This window comes from Scatophagus argus, chromosome 2 (assembly GCF_020382885.2).
Source record: "Scatophagus argus isolate fScaArg1 chromosome 2, fScaArg1.pri, whole genome shotgun sequence".
NCBI classification, from domain to species: Eukaryota; Metazoa; Chordata; class Actinopteri; family Scatophagidae; genus Scatophagus; species Scatophagus argus.
The window spans coordinates 12755900-12773481 of NC_058494.1; the positions used below are offsets into that span (position 1 = coordinate 12755900).

At 41.2% G+C, this 17582-nt stretch overlaps 2 protein-coding genes across 4 annotated transcripts; one reads left to right on the forward strand and one right to left on the reverse strand.

Moving 5' to 3' along the window:
* The first annotated feature begins 599 nt into the window (after positions 1–599).
* LOC124070441 (GTP-binding protein Rhes-like) lies at positions 600–2395 on the forward strand. Its single transcript, XM_046410357.1, has one exon. It carries the CDS (start codon positions 928–930, stop codon positions 1552–1554), a length of 627 nt encoding a protein of 208 aa, XP_046266313.1. The 5' UTR covers positions 600–927; the 3' UTR covers positions 1555–2395.
* Positions 2396–4775: 2380 nt separating this feature from the next.
* LOC124070448 (phosphoribosyl pyrophosphate synthase-associated protein 1-like) lies at positions 4776–17465 on the reverse strand. 3 transcript variants are annotated; one of them, XM_046410370.1, is made up of 11 exons: positions 16780–17465; positions 14316–14368; positions 14112–14178; positions 12102–12274; positions 11187–11302; positions 10950–11005; positions 10575–10720; positions 9388–9429; positions 6881–6951; positions 6290–6436; positions 4776–5319 (listed from the first exon to the last, which is right to left on the reverse strand). In XM_046410370.1, the coding sequence occupies exons 1-11, from the start codon at positions 16935–16937 to the stop codon at positions 5161–5163; spliced, it is 1188 nt and encodes a 395-aa protein (XP_046266326.1). In that variant the 5' UTR covers positions 16938–17465; the 3' UTR covers positions 4776–5160. The 3 variants fall into 3 exon arrangements, with proteins under 3 accessions (XP_046266326.1, XP_046266333.1, XP_046266341.1); XM_046410377.1 differs by lacking the exon at positions 9388–9429 and having other exon boundaries at positions 16780–17464; XM_046410385.1 differs by lacking the exons at positions 14112–14178; positions 14316–14368; positions 16780–17465 and adding an exon at positions 12653–12746.
* Between the last annotated feature and the right edge of the window lie 117 nt (positions 17466–17582).

Here is a 17582-nt window from a genome sequence, read left to right on the forward strand (position 1 = left end):
TTCATTATTCAGACTATAAAAGAGGAAGTAAACAATAAACAAAACATATTCATTGCTCACCTGATATGCGAGTTAGCATTCCCCTCACCATCAGATTCTCCACTGCAGTCTAATAATTGGCTGCAGAACATGCCAAGCATATTCACACAAAATGATGTCCGGTAACAAAATTATCACAATCAATGACATATTGTACTTTAACAAAAGGTGTGTTTATTTATAGGACAATCCGGTCTCATAAAGGAGAACCAGAACTAACACAAGAGCAGGTCAGATTCCACTCTGTCATCTACCGTTGTGGAAAAACACTATGTGTAAAACACTCTGTACTGAACACTTTGCTGCAAGAAAGATCTAGATGGAACTGGTTATCTCCATGTCCTTATATTGTCAAAACACTCATGAGCAGATGATGTCTTTCCTCCGAGGCACTCAGTGACTGCCTGACATTATAATCAGGTCCAAGCTCAAACATTTTCCAATGTCTGCTTGCTGTTGATTCACTTTTAGACATCACCTCCTTCCTCCTGGAACACTGATTTGCATACTCTGCCATCATTGGTTGCCTGGATTTTACACTTCAACAGGCTGCTTTCTGCTGATTGGTTGTTATTGTAGGGGGGGAATGGCAGCTCTCTCACCAAAACAGGCATAAAAGGCAGTGCGTACAGGATCAGACACAGAGGAGTATCCAGTAACCAACTCTGCAGAGCTTTGACAGAGAGCCACTGCCATCTTAATCAAACTGGGGGGAAAAAGGCAAGGAAAGAGGCTCAAGAAGACACAAGAAGCTGCCAAAGGAAAAGGAAAACTAAACAGGTAGAAGTCAGTGACAGGTGAAATTTGCTATCACTTTTACAGCAACCGAGGCAGTTTTTGGGACATTTGTGTTGATTGTGGCAAACAAACAAACACAAAAAACCAAACATGTCTCTGGAGGTGAAGGAGAAGACCCAGGTGCGTCTAGTGTTTCTTGGAGCAGCAGGAGTGGGCAAGACAGCCCTGATCCAACGTTTCCTCCAAGACAAGTTTGAGCCCAAACACCGGCGCACAGTGGAGGAGCTGCACAGCCGGGAGTATGACATTGGTGGGGTCAAGATCACAGTTGAGATCCTGGACACCAGTGGCAGCTACTCCTTCCCGGCCATGCGCAAGCTCTCCATCCAAAACAGCGATGCCTTCGCGCTGGTGTACGCCGTAAATGACCCAGAGTCACTGGAGGCTGTCAAGAGCCTTCGAGATGAGATTCTGGAGATAAAGGAGGACAAGTACACGCCGATCGTGGTGGTGGGGAACAAGGTGGACCGGGACGAGGAGCGTCAGGTGTCCAGCGAGGATGTCCTGTCAACTGTAGAGCTGGATTGGAACAACAGTTACCTGGAAGCTTCGGCGAAGGAGAACGCCAACGTGGTGGAGGTGTTCAAGGAGCTCCTGCAGCAGGCGAACCTCCCCAGTCGGCTCAGCCCCGCGCTCCGCAGGCGGAGGGAGACCTTTCCGAAAGACACCAACTTCCGGCCACCCATGAACAAGACCAACAGCTGTATTCTGTCATAATGGGAGACAAAGGAAGAGGAGAGATGTTTTGTGACCAGAGATGAAAGAATGGAGGACATGTTGTGCTGCTGGACACAGAGAGAGTAAAGAGAAGAGCCTGGCTGACTTCAGTCAGTGGGGGTGTGAAGTGAAGAGCTGCCTGACTGAGATAAGTGATTCTGGACACTTCAGGTTTCACAACTGAGAGGAACAGAAACTACAGAGAAATGCAATGAGAGAGAACTTAAACAGACTGCCAGTGGAACGAAAGAAGGAAGATGCATTAATAACTCAGTTGTTTACTTGATGTAATGTTGTTGCTGCTTATTTGGTGACATGCTGCTGGTGTTTAGATCAATGTATAGTTTTTGGCTTTTAAATGAAAATGTTTACTTGCATCAAGACTTAAAAACTGTTGCCAACAGTTTGCTTACTGATTAAAAGAGCATATATATTGTGGTATGTGCAATAGTTGTATGTCCCATATAAACTGTTTTAATTTAATAATTCATCTGTAGCACCTCATGTTTACAATTTTTTTTGTATTCAATTCCAACATGACATCCTTGTTATGTTTCAAAAAGCAGTGAAATGCAAATTTAAACTGCAAATGCACTTTTCATTTTGAAATGACCATTCTTTTTGGTTGTTTTTTTTTATACATTAGATTTTTTTATTATACCATTTTCTCATAAATGTTATTCTACTGTGTATTTGACAAATGTAAGTGGGATGTGGACTGAAATGTGTAATAAAAGATAGAAGCACAAAGAAGTGACTCGTGTGAAAGTATTTGTTAATTTAGATGTGTAGATTACACATTAATTGCTGAGAAGCAAGTTCACTTTTAAGTCAATAATTAGGTAAACACAAACTCATTAATTCTCATGAATAAGGAAATCATGTCACATATAGAAATAAATCAACAAATCGACCCCCCCCCAAAAAAAGCTGGAAGAGGTAAAAAGAACAGTGATTTGTTTTTTTCCCCAGCTGGTTTGAGCACCGCATTCTTCGTGGGGTCATGATACCCATCCAAAGAGGGCAGCACTAAGATCTGACACAATCGGTATAATTCTTGTAAGAGCAAACAGATGTCTCCAGGTCACAGGTATTCTGAATGTCCAGATTTCAGGCAGAAACAGGAAGGCAACACTGTGAAATACAGAACAGTAAAATGCACTGACATCTGCAATAGTATTATCAATACTTACTTGTTTTAGTTGGGGTCTAAGCATGTTCACTCTGTGGTTTTACAGCGAAGACTCCAATTCATCCAAAATATGACAAAATCAACCAACAAGGGAAAACAACAAGAATCCCCCCTGTTGTTCTACTTCCAGCTGACACCCTTACAGTAGCTTAAGATCTCTGTTGCCATCTGTTGATGAAAAGCACACATTACACTCTCAGTACAGGTTTCAACCTTAAACCTTGAAATGACACATCAGGGAGAAGAGTCAGGTGACTTTGATTTAAATCTCAGCTTTGAATTTCTTTGGCTTGCAATATTCAGGTATCCTGACACAAGCTTTATGGCATTGTGTTTTTATGTAGCGTTATTGACCATCACCAGTCTGAAATTTCTGGATGGACTTGCAGTACACAGTGAATTGTTGTACACAGTTGTTGTCCATAAGAACTGGCCTTTCGGAACCACAAACACACTTAGCTTACAGCAAACAACTGAAAAAAAACTGTTCCCATCACATCATAAAATGATTCCACATCAAGATGACATCCCGCTTGTTGGAAAAGTCTGCTAGCTGCCTCCAGGCCTGAGGGGATAGCAGTCAAATTTAAACAAAATAACCTGAACTACCCCTGAGCTGCACAAATTTGAATACTAAACTCCTGTTTAACCAGTTTATAATAAGGAGCACTGTACAGTTCCTGAAATAGCTGTGCACGGTTCCCCTAAAAGCAACCTGCTGAGCGGAGACAGTTGAAGTGCACAGGTCCAGACCCCCCGCCCCCCGCCACACACACACACACACACACACACACACACACACAAACTCACACCCTCACACTCCACTCCATCAGATTAGACCGAACCAAGTTTCCTGTTTTACTTTGAGGAAGTGGCCGAGTAAACGTTTGCGGGTAGTTCCTCTTTCGGTCCACATTTAAACATTCTTCCGCACTTCAGTGTTGTTCATTTGCGAAGGGAGGGAGGCCTAGCAGCTTCACTGTCACGCAGGTGTGTGGATTTGTCATCTCGTAACACAGGGTTCTACTTTACTTTACGCATGAAATGTAGAAATCTGTTTAGCTCTGTGATATTGGAGGATTTTTATGTTCACTATTGTTTTAGCATTATTTTTATTAGCATGCAATGATCAGATTGTAGTTCTATTGCAGCAGGCCACTCATCAGATGTCTTCGCCCCTGGACTTGGTCAAAGCTCCTCAGCAGTTTAAAGTGACTCTGAGGCGTTTAGAACAAGTTCAGGGTCTTGGGCAGGAAACAACAAGATCATGAAATGAAGAGTAATGAAATGTCACCAGAATGCTTATAAACGCTTGCTTATAAACTAAAAGTTATATTTCAGTCTATTCAGAACAACATAGTGTAGGTTTTATGGTGCTTTTTTTTCCTTCCTGTGTAGTAAAAATAACTGTTGAATGTGTCACATGTATATATTTGTTCCTAGCCTTTATAGGTCATGGGTCACTGGGTGAGATGCACTTGTGAATTCGTCACATATTCAAATCATGAATTAAAAAATGAGAGTCAATACATTTACAACTGAGATTATGACTGGAAATTATCGTGCTGAAATGTAATGAAATGGCAATTCTATCTGTGTTGAATGTCACGCATGCGGCAGGATTTATTAGGATAAATTAAATAAAAAGATCCCAGCACCCTGCCTATATTACATCATTTTATTCTACACTGTACTGTATTGTCCTGCCAAGTGCTGTGCTTTAAAATATACTGTGGCTATAAAATGACTCTACACGCAAAGGAGAACCTTTTGGCACTGTGTCTGAACACAGTACTCAGTTTGACATTTCATACTTTTCCATGCTTCATAAGACAAGCCGCCTCAGCTATGACTGAAACTGTGACTGAAAGTTTAGCTTCAGGTGCGAAGCCACTAACACTTCTAGACTCACACTCACAGCTGTGATCCCCTGTTGCATTTATCCAGTTATTCATGTATGTCCAAGCATTTTGTCACTTTAAGTCTACATTGACAAAAAAAAAACAAACAAAAGAAAAACAACAAGAAGAACGTTACTCGCCCAAGAAGAATTTTTATTTTTTAAATTCTGCAGGATACACAGAGGCCGCAAGTGATACATTATGTTTTCAGATGGTAGGAAGCACATGTATATATATTTATTATTATTATCATTATTATTATTATTATTATTATATTTATTTATTTTCAGTGAAACAGCTTGTAGTGTGGGTACAGTCTCTCTATGTAACATGAGAAAGGAATAAGCCAATAAAGTCAATTTCTCTAATGATATTTATCATCAAAACAAACAGGAACAATGGGGTAAAGCAGATAGTGCAGTAAACTTGGTTCTTGGTCACTGGTGTGTGTGTGTGTGTGTGTGTGTGTGTGTGAGTGTGTGTGTAGGAATGTAAATGTGAGTGTGTGTTGCCTCAGTCATCCACAGCAATGTTGCGGAACAGATAGGCCATGGACTCTCCGTTGTGGATGCGCCGGATGGCCTCAGCCAGGATCATACTGACATCCACCGTTTTGATTTTTGAACACTGCAGCTTCTGCACATCATGAGGCACAGTGTTGGTCACCACCACCTGCAGGTTCAATACAACAACATTTGTTTCAGCCTGTTTCCATAACTATGGGGACCTTTGGTTCCCTCAGTTTAGGTTCTCAGGTAGCACCACAATGTCTTTTCAAGTTAAAACAAACCTTGGGGGATTATTCTCAAACTGACACTCTGCAGCTTTGGAAATCTGTACATTTAAATACAAGGCGGAGCTGAGCGGGGAAGTCCTTGGCCTTGGAATAATCAATGCATGACAAATGCCATCTGGAAATGATATCACTGCATTGCTGTGCGTGCATGCATGCAAACAAACCCCAAACCATGTCAGTATAATTACGTATTTCACATCAGAACCTCACACTCATAACGGCATTTTCATATAATTAAAGCCACTCCTCATGCTGAGGCTGAATTCAGCAGAAAAAGTCCTCTAAACCTTTTTGAAAAGAGCATAAGAGCATAAGAAATCAACGCTGACAAAATACAAGGCCTGAGTATACAGGATAATCACACTGTTTGAGTTCAAGTCTGCCTAAAAACAATAATGTTATTAAATATGGAATTTTTGTTATGAGAAACTTTTCAGATACTTCCTCTGTCGTCACCCCTCCTGAGACATCAATAAACACCCTCAATAACCACAGACGACATGTGCAAAAGTCTTACAAATGGAGCAAAAATAAATATGGAGGGATACATGACAAAATCAACCCCATTCTTTGTTTCAGAAACTTCAGAAAGGCGAACAAGAGTCAACACAGTCAAAGATATTTGTAGGAGTAATTAATTCTAGTCATTTTTTAAGTAAGAAGGCTCATGTACAGTATGTATGTGTGCCGAGTTGGGACTGGTTTACATTAACTTCAGCTGATATTTATTTTACAAAATGAATCAATCAGATTCAAAAACTTATCTCACATATTAAAACACAGCTGACAAATGTGTTCCAAGCAACTCTGAATGTTAACTACAGTGCCATCCACACGGGGTTTTACCTCATCGATAGCGGACTCCTCTATTAGTCTTGGCGCGTCTCCAGACAGGAGGCCATGTGTAGCCATGATGTAGATCTTGTAAGCTCCCCTCTCCTTCAAGATTTCTGCCGCTGCAACAAAGTCCCCCACATCATCTATCATGTCATCCTGACAAAGTGATGGCAGGGATTGGCGTCACACAGCAGATGGGGAAAAGGAAAAATAGAAATACATTAACCATACAAATTTCTATTGCTGGAAAACTGAATGTCAACATTTAGGTTTCTGAGTTTGTGTCGATCTGTGACATTCATTCATTCATCATTCATCAGATCACCAGATAGTTGGTTTCGCTGTGCTAGTCTGAGCCTTCTGAGAAACATCAGCGGTGAATTTACCGAATGGAAAAGAATCTGTCAGACAATTATGTATATAAGAAACCCACCAACAAAATGAACTTGGTTTATATGTGAAAACCCTAAAAACATTAAAGTCATTCAACACGCTGCACTTTGCCAAAACAGACATTAACACAATCCTGAGGTTCAACATGAGGAATGAATTGCTAATTTGCTGAGTCACAGTAAGTCACATAAAATCTTAAAGTCTTACAACAATGATGGCGATTCTGCCTCCTACATCTCCAACAACAGTGATGGGTGGCTTCTCCTTTGCCATCATTACTGAAAGACACAGATGAAGGAACATCACTTTCCAGAAAATAACTGAGGTCTATCCTAGGAACCCAATCAGGAACGGATTCTTGAGGTCAGGAAAAGTTAACAGAGATTTGGAGAGAAGGGATTTTGTTAAAAAAAAAAAACAAAAACCTGCAAACACCATGCAAGGCAGCTCTTACCCAACAAGCTCACAGCTACCACAGCACCAACCTGTTAACTGCAGGCCAGTGACAGGTACATTCCTACGTGGTGCGACTGCATGTGACTACTTTTGGTGTAGTGGTAGATGAACATGTGGGTGTAGAACTGAGTCTCTTTCAGAAACCTCAGACCAGGATCGATCATTATTCTGAATCTACCAAACACTTTTTTAAAACAGATTACATAAGAACTGATAGGAATACAGCAACTTATCTTGGAGCTTATCCTCAGTTGAAGTCGTTCAGCTCTGACAGGAATGTTCTAATGTCTGAAATACTTGGAATTTCAAGTAATAATCGATCTAGGTCTGGAAGCCACCACACTTGACTTGTAGGACCCCACCCCACCCCCAACCCCCACCCCAGACTGAGGCACTGATGATATCAGTTAACTTCTTCCAAACAACAGCAAAGCACACTGAGAAGTCCCAGATCCATCAAAAGATCATTCAGCAAGGCCTGTGTGCAAAATGTTTGCATGGTCAAGGATTTCTGGGTTGGAAAGGAAGCCAAGACACAAGATCTAAAAAAAGTTTACCTAAACAAAAGAAAATCAAGCAGTTATGAAGCACAGAAGTTAAAAGGTACGAGTATCAAGCAACAAGATGCAAATGTATAACAAGCAGAGTTTCAAAAAATGTCAAAGACATTATTACTATTATTACCTGGCGTGATTATGCTCATGATAAGCAACTAATGAATGATACAATCTCAGGTTCAAAACTGATAATCTGCCAAGTTATATGCAATTTCATTATATAAATTTGAGTTAAATATAAATCATTAATGATATTCAGTTACACAGTTTCATGTTTTGATTGTGTCTTTATGCTCTTTTTCTCCACTTCTCAATATTTGACAGGCTGAGGGATTCAGATTTGTGGTGAAATTAACTTAATAACACACCACTCATGTCACAGTCACAACTCTTATATTCCTAAGAAAGATTCCTAAGAAAGATTCCTAAGAACCAAATTCCATTTCAGCTGAGAGGCCATGAGACTGAGGGCTTCCAAAAAAAAAAATCTATAATTGACACGTAGAAGAATCTTATGATCCATTTCTGCTTCACTGTATCAGGACAGTGAAGCTCTTTGATTTTCCCTTGCCAAAAGCAAAGCATAAACAGACAGACACTGGGTCATCAAAACACCTGGTTGGCTTAAAAATGCATGTCTGCTGTTCCCACACACTCGCATGTAGGGAGGACAAACCTGCATCAGACGTGTTCGTAGTGTTTAACCTAATCTCCTGCTTGACCCAAGTGTAAACTCATATTATGAGTTCTTCATACTGCTTGCAATTCAGTTGGAAGTGATCTGTAGTTAAAAAGACAAAGAGCTGGTTGAGAGAACACAGCTGGGGAAAGCATGCATGTTGTAAATTCAGAGGTAAGCTGGGGTTGATCTGCGAAATGCCTTGCATCAATGGGGAGGCCATTAGCAATCACAGCTGTTTTGATTCAGCTCTGGGAAGAAGCCAAAATAATATGTGCTGACAGTGTTGTTGCACTGGGAGGAGATATGCACAGACCTGAACTCGCTTTGCAGTAAAACACCGGTAGACTTTATATTTAGATTCTATGGGGTGTGGGGGTGATGGCGCTCCTTTATCTAAACTGACTTCACTAATGCAGTGTCTGATTCGAACGTGCTCGTTAGACGGATCGACCGCCTGGCCTCCGCTGCTTACAGCTTTCCTGAGAAGAGCTCATCGAATGACTTCACACTTGACACTGACTGCGTTATCATAACAATAATATTAACATTCAAACTCAAATAGTTTATTTATAATTAATTAATATCAAAAATTCTGAGTGTCCACATTACAACAGATTTCAACACTGTAGGTCGATAGGACTCCAGCAATACATTCGCCGAGAGTTAAGTAGTTTGGATGAACTGTTCTCCATCTATTCAGAGGGACATTCAGATGGACACAGACAGACGCACATTTACAATGCAATGATAATGCCATATTTTGATAATGGTAGGTGAAAAGTAGGTTTTTCGTGCCTTATCCATGGATGTTGCCTTAGCAGTTTATGTCACTGTTAGCAAGGGTTTTTGTCCACTACAGTGGCATAGCGATATAATTAACACCAATTATGGCATCACTGTGACTTTGATTCTTCAATATCCAGATGTGAAATAAAGTGGAAGCCCTCAGTAGCTCATTCTGTCGCTTCATGCATTGAAGAATAAACAATCAACAGGAAGCACAAGCATTCTGGTCATACTTGGGAGCTCTATCCCAGGGAAAGGGACATGATGTCTGGTGGCTGTGTTGGCAAAAACATAAGATGGTACAGAAAATGTTAATGCATAAGACATATGACAAACACATAAAACATTACAGAGCACTTCGTTATATCCAAAACATCCAAATCGCACTGATTTTCTGAGGAGGAGGTTCTAAATGAAAGAGAGAGAGACACACACACACACAGAGATAGAGACACAGAGAGAGAGAGAGAGAGAGAGAGAGAGAGAGAGAGAGAGACAGAGACAGAGACAGAGAAACGTGATGGGGTGATTTAGCTCCTGCTGCAGAGAAGACAGAGATGGCCAACATAAAGCACATTGCCGAATCGAGGGGGAGGCGTAAGAGGATGATAAATTCAGCTGAAAAGAGAGCAGACGAGACAAGATGAGATGAGGAGGGAAGGGAAATCAATCTGTCTGAGGAAGAAAAGGGAAGCAAAGTCAGTCACTGCCCGTGGCATTTCACAGCTGGCTACAACAACGCCTGGGGCAGGGCTGACCTGAGAGACATGCTGAGAAAACTCTGTGTGTGTGTATATACACAGGGTCAGCGTGGTCATTACTTTTGTCTAAAGCTGTCCATTTTAGGAAACTTTAAGAGAAGAGTGAAACTGAAGCTGAAGGTGAGCTCTGCCGCTGGTCCTTACTCAAACATGTTTGGATCTTACAAAGAACAAGGCAGTAAGTATAAAAGCCATCCCTAGATGTCTGCGAGTCTTTAACACTTTGGGGTATTATGAGCTGCTGATGGCAACGTGCGTTGGCATTCATTCTTCTACTCATTCTAGTCTGATGACCACACAGCTTGAAAGTCATTGTTGGAAACTTAGCTTCCCACATCACACAGCAAAAGAGCTGGACTGATGGGCAGTTTCCAAAATCCTGGACACTGTGAAGGTCATTTCAAAGCAAAATTTCCCATCTGCAGTGGAAACAATCTATCATTTAAATCCATTAATAATTTGCAACATTCCTGCAGATAATACAGCTGTATGCCCTGTGTTATAAAGTTGTTATAGACGGGAGTCAGCATAAACACAGAAAGAAAGTGATGAAACCAGTAATGGAACACATGGAACACTGATTTTTCAGTGGAGTTTTAACAAATATCTGTAAGCGAGTCACACAAGGAGCAGGCATGTGGCCGCATTGTGCATCTTACATGGCAGCTCCAGGCCGGTGTGTCCTGTGGTGGTGCGGCACACGGGAGGAGACTGGGGACCGTCGGCCATGTCTGAATCAAACTGATTGGCCTCCCCGTGCATCACTGCCAGCCCAAGGCGCAGCCTCTCGGCGTAGGACTGAGCTCTGAGACAGACAGACACGCAGACACATAAGTGTCAAAGCAAAACGGACAACACATACAAACAAATACATTTGCAAAAGACGAGAGCATTAAGACATTTGCTGAGAAGCCTGAACACACCTACAAACACATAAAGTGGTAATTTAAAATGCCAAGGCATGATAAGAATGTGCAAAACAGAGACTGCAAACTCGAGAACTTAAATTCTGAGTGCCCCAGGCTCACTGTTACCTTTTGGCAGCTGAAGGGGACTTTGCGACAATGATGGCATTCCTGTAGTCTGGGATCTGAGGAAAGAAATATTCGTTTTGAGTCCCATAAGTACACTGACCTTTGATCTTATATAAAAATTAATATTATTGAACCATAAATAAGTTCCAAAACTCATTCTTTGATGTACAGAAGAACACCATCAGTGTTGTGACACTGTGGCGCAGCCCTTTCCACTGTCCAGTAATTTAGCCTCACCTCCTCCTGGATGTACTGAATGAGGAAGGGGGAAGCTCTCAGGTTGTCTACAGGGAAGCTGAAGAAGCCCTGGATTTCTTTCTGGTGGAGGTCCATGGTGATGATGTGAGTTAGCCCTGCAATACCAAAGACACATGCGGCAAAGTTGGCATGGCTCCAGAACAGATCTCTGCTGCGTATGAAGCACAAAGTTACAACACTCCCTGGTGTCATACAGCACAAAAATACACAATGGGCATTTTAGCACATGCATGTAAGCAGGGCAAAATAAACTAATAGTAAAGTAATAAAATATTTTAAAGCAACAGAATATTAAACTGAGCTTGAGTAAGTAAAAAAAAAATGTTACAAGTAATTGTGGTGCACTTTTAAATATCTTTCCTGGCCTAATGTATAAATCATGCAACCACACTTGCACACGATTTGTACCCAGTTGTAAGTGGCTGATTGTAACTTTGTTATGTGCAGCAAAAGCTTAAGCTTTTCTTTCTACCAAACTACACCATAAGAAGGAAAAGCGCATCCACTCATGAACAAGAGGATGGAGCTGTTGACAAGGTGGGAGGTGTTAATTTCACTGGCCTCCTCCTCAGGCAAGCGGTAATTAACTAGCTCAGGACAACTGTGGGTGACCTCAATTTCTACTAAAGCTGTTTACTGAACAAAAAATAATATTTCTGAGAACAAGTGACAGTAATCTGAAGCCTAATTTAGAATGTTTACACATCAAATCATATTATATAATTTTACCCGCTGCCTGTCAACACCCAAGTGACTTGGTCCAACTTGGCCTGGATCAGCCACCAAGACAGTTCTTTTACAAGACTGTATATATGAGTTAATCTGAGCTTTCATTCAGTGTGTATAAACAACAACGCAATAATGACAAAGAAAAGTACAACACACAGACCATACCAGCTTTAGCTAACATGGACGCTAGCAGCTTGCAGACAATGGATCCTCTCTTCCTCATCTTGCACTGCTTGCTGTAAGGAAAGTAGGGAATGACCCCGATGATGTTGTTGGCACAGGATGTCTTCAGGGCGTAAGCCATAATCAGCAGCTCCATGATGGCTGTGTTGACATCTCTGAGAAACAAGATTTCAGACATAAGATCAGATATCACAACCCTGCAAAAGCACAGTGCCGATGTGAGACTACCCTGAGCTTATGACTGTCCACAAAGACAATCCAAACTGACACAGAAGGATGCGCTGATGGGCGTTGATGAGTCAGCATCATAATGTTTGTTCACACAATCATCATCAAATAAACTACTGTCAATCAAGTGAACAGTGTCATGTTATTACCCCACGTTTTTTCTCACATGGCCTGTTACTGGACTCCAAATTAACCAGCTTCTCCTCTGAACCACAAGCCAAAAAAACAAAAAACCTGGGAAGTTAGTGGCTGTGTAATAATATTCATCTAGTTGCAACAAAAGAAACGTGTGACTACCTGCATACCTGAACATGTCCCGGATGCAAAGCTCTGCTCTGCCACGAAATCACTTATCCCCATTAGCTAGATTTCAAAAGTCTGTTATTGTGGTGAGATTGTGATACGTTTTCATGATGACTACAACAGTTTGACTACATTGGAAAAGCAAAGAGCTGTTGGTGTAACAGGACACTGCATATGGCCATTTTGGCCTTGACAGTTTGCTGAAACCAGAGATCCCAAACAGGCAGGTCAGTGACCTGCTGGACTTGCACACACTTCACTACAGGAAGCTCCAAAAATGGGATGTCCCTTCCTGTGATCTCTGGTTATGAATCTGAGCGAGCCTTTTGATAATAACTAACCGATTAACAGGGACAAAACCAAAGACACCCAGACCTCCCATGCAAATGGATATGTTATAATTCTTGACTTTTTTGTCACAATCTTTCAGTCATGAATGAGATCATAAGAAGATACTTATGATACAACCTGACTAAAAATGTTCAGTCATTTTGTCATATAGAGTCTGCTTTTTCATGTCAGACAGGTACAGTGAGGTTTGTTTCTGAAAACAGCTGCCTGTTGAAAACAAGGCTGATGAGACTAAACTAATTGTTTAATCTATGGGCTGTGAAATCACAACAATAAGGCAAAAGCAGTTAAACAACTCAGAGCTGCAGAGTTGACACTCCTCTGAGGGTTCATCGTATTACACATAGTACCACGATTACTAGCTGCCACAGCGTGCCAGGTATTAATTTCACTCTATGAGCCCAACTTTGTGTGTGTCATCACGGAAAGATGTGATCTGGAGATATCTTTTACAGTGGGAACTGCCGCAGAGGTGATTTACAATACTTTACTATGTGTCTGTGGGCAGGTTTTGTCAATGCAATACTGTAAAGACAGTGCAAGATGCAGTCATGAAACTTAATCAGTGTGTACCTGAGATCAAAATGAAGACCAAGTTCGAAAAAGGAGTGTGGTCCAAGCGGGGGGGGGGGGCAGGAAGAAGGAAGGGCCACTGTGGTTTTAAGTTGCGTCTCACTGTATCCCATCCACTCCAGCATAGCTGTTATTGTTTTCACTTCGTAAGCATATCTGTTTGTCATCGTGGCAAAATATGGTCCTGGACAACTCCCGTAGCACTACCACTAACTACCACTTTCAGTGCTATGACAGATGTTTACTGCCCGTCTGTCTGTAAACAGACTTTGTCAATGTGTTAGCATGACAACCGTGCAGGATACAGTCATTAAAGTTTATAGATGTCTAGTGGACATCAAAAAGGCCAATTTCAAAGACAGTTTTAATCTGACTCATGAACAGTGAGTACTCATAAAATAATGTAGCAATGATTACTGAGTGCTCATGGGTCAGGAACGTCAGCATGTTGACATGTTGTCACCCCATCACAAGAGGGTCTCTAGTTCTTTGCTAATTTAAAAAAATGAAGGCATCAAGAACAAACGTAAGTGTCACCTGGGAATGGTCTGAATGATGAAGATGTCTTGTCCACGAACAGACTCTTTCACATCCACTCTAGTCTCTGAAAACAAAACCAAAAAATTACAGTCATTGTGGTTTCAAATGCAAAAGATAAGTGTGAGAACACCAGACCACAAATCATTAATCTAAGACATTTGTTGTGCAAGTGAAGGACCTGACGGCATTTATGAGTCTTACCTCTATTTGGCTCTTGATAAACAACCGACTTGCCCAATTCAATACCCAAACGTCTGGGGGAAGCAGACCACAATGTTAAAAAAAAAACACACACACACACCTTTCTCCATTCCATTAATTGAAACTGAGATGATGCAACGTGAATTTTTCACTTTTTGGACATCTAATAGATCAGACAAGAAGTCAATCAACTGAAGAAAAAGATCACCTGTGTTATTATATGTTATATAACTTTGCAAGCCATGACATACAAACTTTAGATGCTGCTACACCTTCTCATATGCATCCCCACAAACCAAAAAGCAGTGAACTTAAATGATTTATTGCTGCAATAATATGGTAGAAGATCCGGCAGCCATACAGAAGCCTATAAATTTAGGGTTCTGTTTAGTTCACATCTGTAATTGCAATAAGATTCTAAATCTGTTAGCAGCTTCAAAGAAGAAAACATCAAAACATCCACAAAAAGCACTTGGCACAAACATGAACTAAGCTGACAGTGATATCAACATTTAGTGCAGAACATTCCAGATTACAGAACTCCTAACACACCCAAGCATAATGAACACAAATGTGCCTTGGGCAAAAAGTTTTGCTCACAATTTTACAATCAAACTGCCACGCAAAAGCGCCAATAATTAATACTGAACTCGATGGCCCTTTCAAGCATATGTCGGATGAGTAAGCGTTTGATGACAGTGGGAAGATCTGCCTGTACATTCAGCAGGAATCCCACAAGGCAAGACAGACCTCTCTGTGACCACAGCCTTGCTCCAATATGCCATCATCAATTAGGACTAAAGTATGGAAATAGACATAAATAAAACAATCACATGCATTTCAGTCTACATATCTGTTTTTCTAACAGGCGATAGACCCACTTTGTAGTCTTTTAAATTGCTTTCTGTCAGTCACATTCAGTGAAGAAGCACATGGTTTTAAAAGAAGGACTTTAGGTCCAGGGATGTTTACACACAGTCGAGTTCCCATGTGCACCTCAGAGTAAACATTCAGCAATCAATGACATTTTCAGTGCCTTCATGTCATTACTTAACCTTGGCTCCAGAGTGAAAGTATAATCGCTCTTTTAAAGTTCGGCAGTGCTGCCATACAATGAAAACTGAGAAAGCTAAGCTGTTTTTCACAGTGCGAGCAATGCAACATCTGCTTGGCTGTCTGACAAGTCTGCAGGACTGGAAAAAAACATGGCTGCACCCTGGCTTCAGCTGGCCAAGAAGACATACTGATGTTGGCAGAGATCAGACTCAGTCATTGTCTTCATAAGTACTACGGATATGTCCTCACCTTGATTTTATTGTATCTTACCTGGTTTGTCCTCACCTTGATTTTATTGTATCTTACCTGGTTTCACTTGTTTTTCCTAATGAGTCAGTACCAATTTAAATGAACCATGAATCATTGCCAACTAATAACTAACAGCCACACTAACATCAAGCACACAGTATCTGTGCCCTGCTTCCTCCCTTGGTAGAGCAGTGTCTGCACAGTACGCTCCTTTCATCACAATTATTCCCATCAACAGTTCCTCTCAATCTCCCACAGCACACCAAGATTAAACCCCAAATCAGTCATAATCTAATAAAAAAGATCTTTCATCTCATCGGTGTAGCACATGTGCTTAGTGTGTTGTTAATCCACGACTGGACTGTCAAGGGATTAAGGAGAAAAAAAAAATTCACAGAATTAATCAAAAGATGCTTTCGATGTGTGCTGGTACAAAGATTCAGTCAATCCACTGAAACAACAGTTTGAAAATCAAGGGCCACTAACTGCTAAAGGTTGTTTTGTAGCAGGTTTAACTTCATGTTTTTAAACAGAAAGAAGTTAACACCTGCCCGCAAAGCATCTATACGGGCAATATACAGCATTTAGCAACATAAGACTAGCTCAAGAAAATTGTGCCTGCAAACTAATCACCCATGAAGTACTGGTGCTACCCCTTGTTTGTAACACTATGAGGTGTAGTATGGTGCATGTAATTCTGAAGTACAAGTTTATTCTCCCCTTAAAAGATAACTTTACTACTGTTTGAAGTTCAGACTTTTGCAATTTCAACAAAAACTTACATACAAATACATGTACACGGTGTCATTTGATTCATGACTTTTAGTATATTTCCAATTTTTAGGAGAATGTCGCCTACACAGATTATACAATGTTTTAAGTATCACAATGTGTTGTGCCATCATCTTAAGGTCAACATGCGGTGTTAAGGTCATGAACTACCCTGCAGCAGACACCCTACACAGAGTAGCTTCCCTGATCTGCAGGACTGCTGTAGTTCAAAACAACACATACCCACCCCGCCCTCAAGTGATCAGAAGCTAGGAGTCCCAGATGCTGTGCCAGGGCACATGGCAGTTAAAGTCGGGTAAACCCTCAAAAAATATGCACATGACCAGACATTAATCATGATGGTGTTGTACAACTGAAGCTCACTTACTCTGTAATCTTCTTGGCTAGTTCGGTGCAGGCGGTAGTGGAGTTGGCAGAAAAAACACTGTAGCCACTTCTTGAAATATTCATTTTGGTATAACCATACGAAAGCTTTGGAGAATGAGACACCAGAGACCTGTGACCCCCAAAACGCCTAATAGGCATGTTTCTCTGAAGTCAGTGCGATATTTGGTTACGTTTCGCCCAAAATCGCCCGTCAGCTTATTAACCTACTTGTGGAGCAGTTTGCACACAAAATCTAAACTCTTGGTGGACTTCCACAACACAAAACTCACGGAAGTTGTGTAACGCAACACTGTTTGAAAATTAAAATCACCAAGGCCACATGCTTCACACTCGTGCTGCTGATAGCGAGTCAACAACCAGCCTCACATCGACCAGCACCACTGTGAAACCCCGGTCGACCAATAAATCGACAGCAGATGGAAAGCTCTGTTTCCATGCGGGTCACTGAGTCTTCATGAGGCTTCGTGTCCGGAGCGCACACAGCGGGTTGTGTTCACATGAAGACCATGTGAAATGTAACGAAAACTTGTTGCGCGCTGCTACAATGTGAAAAATTCAAAACTCCACCGGTAGCATTCAAATGTAGCTGCTGTAAACTTTGTAGCAATGGGCTCGCAGCAGAGGAAAAAAACGCAACGAGCACACGTTCATTGGGTGGATGAAAAGAGAGAGTGACGTCGGGACAACCAATCAGAGGTTAGATCGAAACAACGGAGGGCGTGTAAAATATGACTTCCGACCAATCTCTATGTGAGATTCGTGTGACCTAAATTTAAAGCGCAA